Source organism: Mizuhopecten yessoensis, unplaced genomic scaffold (assembly GCF_002113885.1).
Source record: "Mizuhopecten yessoensis strain PY_sf001 unplaced genomic scaffold, ASM211388v2 scaffold10065, whole genome shotgun sequence".
Lineage (NCBI taxonomy): Eukaryota > Metazoa > Mollusca > Bivalvia > Pectinida > Pectinidae > Mizuhopecten > Mizuhopecten yessoensis.
The window spans coordinates 184,836-191,816 of NW_018408361.1; the positions used below are offsets into that span (position 1 = coordinate 184,836).

Genomic DNA, 6,981 nt, shown 5'->3' on the forward strand with positions numbered 1-6,981 from the left:
AGACCTGTTCGTAGATTACAAGAGCTGCATTATGCAATGTTTTTGTATATATGTAATTGTACATACGGTGGAGGTTTAAATCTGTCAGTGTTTACGGCATTGTAAAAAAAGTTCACAAATCGGATATACGCAGAAAAAATGATGTCATAAGATCATGTTCAAATTTTTTTATCACATTTTTTTTTTCTGGTCAATAAATTTACTTTAGGGATGAAATTAGAAAAAAACAATTGATAAACATTTATCATTAATTAAGGAAAGAAACATGCCTGCATTGGTATTAGAAAGGGCTTTAGGTCGTCAACCAAACGCATATATGAACATACACACATGTATATGCTCCAAAAGACTGTCAAATGCATACGTGTGTAATTTTCTTTCAAACAAGGGATGGTGTTTGTACTACACCTCAGTGTACATTAAACAAGGGATGGTGTTTGTATAGTACATAAATACATTAAACAAGGGATGGTGTTTGTATAGTACATAAGTATATTAAACAAGTGATGGTGTTTGTACAGTACACAAGTACATTAAACAAAGGATGTTTTTTGGAGTACACATGTACATTAAACAATGGATGGTGTTTGTACAGTACACTTGTACATTAAACAAGGGATGGTGTTTGTACAGTACATCAGTACATTAAACAAGGGATGGTGTTTGTAAAGTACACAAATATAATAAACATTGGATGGTGTTTGTACAGTACACATTTACATTAAACAATGGATGGTGTTTGTACAATACATATGTATATTAAACAAGGAATGGTGTTTGTACAGAACACATGTACATTAAACAAGGGATGGTGTTTATACAGTACATAAGTACACTAAACAAGGGATGGTGTTTCTATTACACCTCAGTGTACATTAAACATGGGATGGTGTTTGTATAGTACAGAAGTAAATTAATCAAGGGATAGTGTTTGTACAGTACATACGTATATTAAACAAGGGATGGTGTTTGTACAGTACACAAGTATATTAAACAAGGGATGGTGTTTGTATACACATGTACATTAAACAAGGGATGGTGATTGTATAGTACAGATGTCTATTATTCAAAGGATAGTGTTTGTACAGTATATAAGTACATTAAACAAGGGATGGTGTTTGTACAGTACACAAGTATATTAAACAAGGGATGGTGTTTGTATACACATGTCCATTAAACAAGGGATGGTGATTGTATAGTACAGATGTCTATTATTCAAAGGATAGTGTTTGTACAGTATATAAGTACATTAAACAAGGGATGGTGTTTGTACAGGACACAAGTACATTAAACAATGGATGGTGTTTGCACAGTACACCTGTTTATTAAACAAGGGATGTTTTTTGTAGTACACATGTACATTAAACAATGGATGGTGTTTGTACAGTACACATGTACATTAAACAAGGAATGGTGTTTATACAGTACACAATTACATTAAACAAGGGATGGTGTTTGTACTACACATCAGTGTACATTAAACAAGGAATGGTGTTTATACAGTACACAATTACATTAAACAAGGGATGGTGTTTGTACTACACCACAGTGTACATTAAACAAGGAATGGTGTTTATACAGTACACAAGTACATTAAACAAGGGATGGTGTTTGTACTGCACCTCAGTGTACATTAAACAAGGAATGGTGTTTATACAGTACACAAGTACATTAAACAAGGGATGGTGTTTATACAGTACACATGTACATTAAACAATGGATGGTTTTTGTACAGTCCACATGTACATTAAACAAGGGATGGTGATTGTATAGTACAGATGTATATTATTCAAGGGATGGTGTTTGTACAGTATATAAGTACATTAAACAAGGGATGGTGTTTGCACAGTACACCTGTTTATTAAACAAGTGATGTTTTTTGTAGTACACATGTACATTAAACAATGGATGGTGTTTGTACAGTCCACATGTACATGAAACAAGGGATTTTGTTTGTACAGTACACAAGTACATTAAACAAAGGATGGTGTTTGTACTACACCTCAGTGTACATTAAACAAGGAATTGTGTTTATACAGTACACAAGTACATTAAACAAGAGATGGGGTTTATACAGTACACAAGTACATTAAACAATGGATGGTGTTTGTACAGTCCACATGTACATTAAACAAGGGATTTTGTTTGTACAGTACACAAGTACATTAAACAAAGGATGGTGTTTGTACTACACCTCAGTGTACATTAAACAAGGAATTGTGTTTATACAGTACACAAGTACATTAAACAAGAGATGGTGTTTATACAGTACACAAGTACATTAAACAATGGATGGTGTTTGTACAGTACACATGTACATTAAACAAGGAATGGTGTTTATACAGTACACAAGTACATTAAACAAGGGATGGTGTTTGTACAGTACACAAGTACTGTTTGTAGTAAACCTGCACATTGAACAATGGATGTTTTTGCTGTTCACCTGTATAAAAACAAGGGATGGTGTTTGTCTTAAACCTGTACAATAAACCTTGGGGGAATGTTTGAGGTTCGCAGCACTTTCACAATCAATAGGGCGTGGGGTTTGGTGGGCGGGTGCACATGGACGGTTGTCAGTAGAAAATAGTGCATGAATGATGTACATTTAACAGTGCGGGTTGGGGTTGCATGTGTACATCAAACAAGATTTGAGGCTTTCCAATGCACCTTAAATTAATTACAATAGGAGCAGCTAGGGTAATTCTATAACATAAGAGGCCGCTGGTCGGCCTTTTTTCTATCGGATATGATTTTATCGACTGCGACGGCCTGTCAAAAGTATCTTGTTGTGTAAATCTCGAACACTGTTGGAGTATGGGGCAGGGTTGAGGGTTTTGTTTTAGTACAACATAAAAAGTTACGTTTTCTGGTATTCTAGGACAAGGAATGATGGCCACAAGTACAATGGTTAGGGTCTGAAGGACAGTTGAATAAAACATATAACAACAGTTGATGTCAACTGCATGCATTCGAAAGGATGCCTGGATGGTAAAAAAATCCTCTGTGCATAACCGCTATACTGGAATAGAATATGGTAGGCCTATAGTGCATGCAACATTGACTATGAAACACAATGATAAAACACACCTTTAACATTCTGATTTCTCGCATCGCTATCTTCTTAATAAGTGGGTCATCTTCTGATTCCACGAATCTTTTGATAGCCACAATACCGCCTGTGTCTTTATTTCTGCATTTGAACACCACGCCATAAGAACCCTCTCCGATTCGGCCGAGCTTGTCATACTTCTCCATGATCCTTTTCGCACCAATGGTACATGTAGGCTTTAGTGTATACAGCGTTGGCTTTACAGGAAGGCTATGATTTACACGACAGGCACTGTTTGTAAATTATACAATAAACAGCTACAAATGAAGATTATGATGTTCCAAGGCTTACTGACTAGTAGCTATAATGATGTTTGGACGGTTGTGTGACCTTTATGATAAAATAACAACAAAATGGCTGCCAATATTATGAACTGAAGGGTAGGTCTATGGAACAATGATGTACAGATGTAAATGACGATCGAACACGGTAGTTATGTATGTAAATGATGAGACAATGTAACGGTCCTCCTTATAGACTTAACTGCTAGTTAAATGACTGTGCGTTCACCCTGAAATACGACGAAATAATCCAGTTTCACGACGACACCTGTCAAAATATCTCATGTCCGTCAAACCATTCCGCTTGTATACACAACGAACCGGCTTATCATTAAGTTCTTTGGTTATCGATACAAACTTTGTCAATCTAGGAATTGTACACACTATCTCCAGTCTTCATTTTGCTACATATCTGGAAATATCTGTTATTTTCTTCGGCCATTGTAAATTCCTTGGTTAGTCGCCATATTGCACGCACTATAATCTTCATACGTAGTTTTTTTTACTTCTCTGAAATACGGTATTATATTAATACTTTTATATAAAAAGATACTTCTTACTCATGTTATTAACTCACAAGCATTAAATGCGTGTAAAATCTTAATTTTCGATAAAAACAAAGCAACAACTACAGGCACTATTTTCTATAACGGACCCATTGTTTTGGTTCAGAGGTTATACCTATAGCAACGATGACCACGTGATCAAAACAGTTTTTATCGGGGCACCTGCCCGTACCGTAACATCATTGTTGCAAGATTTTTACATGAATTTGCTTCTTTATGAAAATTTTAGTTGTTATTGTGAAACGTGCAGTTTTAAAAACAAGAGGTTTATCTTATTATTGAGTATATTAAATATCAAACGATATTTTGCTGTTATAGAGTAGCAATAATATGCTAGGTAAGGTTAGCGTTATGAAGTGTCAGTAACCATAACGGAACCCTTCCAGTTGGCTGGCTATTTATAGAACTTATATATGCATTTAAGGTGACATCCCATGAAATTAATATGTCAAGTAATTCTGGGGCACTATTTTTACTATTGATTTAATTGATTAACATAATGAATTGGAAATATCATATGTCGTCAGGCCAATAACTATTTATATAAAAAAAAAAACAAGTTTCTCTTATCCTTTGTTTTTATTTATTTTATTATAATTTTTGTTTACAATGATGCATATCAACGGAAGATTTATTAAATAATAATACTTTAAAAATGTTTACCAAAATCAACCCAGAGGGACTAGTATTGTTAATTTGGTTGGCCCTGGGGATTCGTGTACAACTAAAACAGGACCAAAAATAAAGGAAATTAGTCTAATTATTATATAAACTTTCTCGATTTTACAATAATTATAAAACAAGTTATTTCAACTTATATTAATCACTCTTCTTTGCACGGATGTTAATGCGCAGATGGTTTAACTGTTGGAGAAACCGGAGTACCCGGAGTAAACCCGCGTAGTAGGGAAGTGACCCCATGGATACCTTTTCACGTCCGGTCGGGGTATCGAACCCCAGTCGCCTTATAGAAAGCCGAGTGTGCTATCCACTACACCACCCGATCACCCAAATCACTAAAATTTTGGAAGTTAATTAAGGGGAAATCTTTTATCAAGTTAAATAAATCTTAATATTATCTTTCTCCAATAGCACAGATTAGTGGAATATGGATTTGTTTAGTACTTACGCCAATTAAAAAGATGTTTAACTGTTTAACTTTTATATTATAACATGAAAATGTTACGCCCTTTCTGGCAAAATCATTCAGAAGTCGAAAAAAACCCACTTAATGTTTTTTTTCCCGAAAATTCCATTTTTTTACTGTTCAGTCAAAAATGCACTTATAGTTGGTTTCATCTGGAGAACATTTGTTAATATATCTCGCTCGTTGAAAAGCCGTTTCTAAAAAGCACACAATATGAATTTTATATTCTTCTGGATTTTTTTGATTTTTTTCCCTTTTTCCCCACCTTTTTTTAGTTCGCAAGACATATCGTTCAATTTAACCTGAAAATAGCTCGAAGTCATGCAACCCTACTGACCAACTTTGAGGTTTGATCATTTGTGTGTGTGGAAATTAAATACAAATATACATTATAATCAATTATAGTAATTGAATTATACTGCTAATGAGATTATCTTATATTTTGTTATATATATATGAATAGATAACGTTTTGAACTTATGATGGCATAGCAATAAGGTCATGCTGATAATGCTATGATTCAAATAAATTTTTGGCAATTTTAAATTATACTTTAGTGTACGTGTCTCGCTGTACGTGTACGTGTCTCCTTCCGTAATGTGAAAGTAACATTCTTTCAAAAACCTGGTCAAATAAGTGTTATCCATAATTGTCTTTATCACAAAGAGGGTAAAAAAATATCTTCACAGTTAATATCCCCAATGACAAAGGCTGGTTACAGCGTTGAGAATTTACATACAACAATTTACATACAGATCATGGTGTTGTGTTAATGGACAGTGTTAATTCGCTCAATTATGAGCTGAAGACATTTTACAAGTGATATTAATTCTTTCGTTATTGACTTAATTACATAATGTATGGAACTTGAATGTTCTAGGTTTTTCAAAATAATATCTTGACATAAATTCATAAAATCCAGCTCATTACATTGAAGATGTTTTTAAGTAACATTCATTATGGTGACATCACTTATTCATCAGCTAGCACTGTAACAAATAGGCCTATCAGTATGTGATATCACTGTTAGGATTTAGTGATATCACAAATTCCAACTGAATGGGGGTTATCACTATAAATAATCGCATCGCATAAAAAATAACACGATGTACCATATACTCACCAACCAATTTTTTTCCTGCTTCATGATTAGCGCTTGGGATACGGTACATAGAGTACAACCTCTGCATATAAAGCTAGTTAAATAATGTCTAACTCTAAATATGCGTGTCGTTGCATTTGAGGTTGAACATTGGCACCAAGTCATTTTCAAGAGCGATGAGGCTGCTGAGAGTGCCTGGCGCTGTCAGGTAGACTGAGATGATTTGAGGAGTGTAAGATCACAAGGCGCCAATTTATTATGAAACAGTAATATCACCGATTGATGTCTCGTCCTTGCCAACGAACAGAGAATGGAATATCCCGATATTAATAAGAAGCTTCCAACTTGTTTTTTTCTTCTTCCTCTTTTAACATATCTTTGCTTGAATCTGCATGAGGTGGTAACAGAACGGATTTTAATCTTGTTCGCCCCAATCTATTTGCTATCTCTACCACATCGTAGCACGAGTTTCAATTTTACTTCCAGTGAGGAATTTCAGTTTCCAAACTTAAAGAATCACGTCCTTTGTGATTTTTGGATAAAACATATCTTAGACACTAATTAAGTGATACTTGATTTCGTGTTATGTATGTGAATAAACTTCATATACATGCATGGGTAGATTTATAACATTTCATTAATTACAATCATTATAATATTGATAAAATCACATCACTTATAGCCTTCAAAAACACATTAAAACAACAGAACTAATGTTGGTTTTTAATGGCAGATGTTTGACGTTGTATGAGATTGAGATGGCGGAGGGGGGGGGG

At 34.4% G+C, this 6,981-nt stretch overlaps 1 protein-coding gene across 11 annotated transcripts in view; it reads right to left on the minus strand.

Annotated features, from left to right (window-relative positions):
• LOC110459435 (cyclin-dependent kinase-like 1) overlaps positions 1 to 4,003 on the minus strand; it is a 34,549-nt gene extending 30,546 nt beyond the window's left edge. For 4 of the 11 annotated variants that reach the window (XM_021511687.1, XM_021511686.1, XM_021511685.1 and 1 more), the window contains exon 1: positions 3,088 to 4,000. In XM_021511687.1, coding sequence (XP_021367362.1) covers positions 3,088 to 3,255 — 168 coding nt within the window. In that variant the 5' untranslated portion in view covers positions 3,256 to 4,000. Of the gene's footprint in view, positions 1 to 3,087 lie in introns of all 11 variants that reach the window. The other 7 variants (XM_021511683.1, XM_021511682.1, XM_021511689.1 and 4 more) reach the window with 5 other exon arrangements.
• Between the last annotated feature and the right edge of the window lie 2,978 nt (positions 4,004 to 6,981).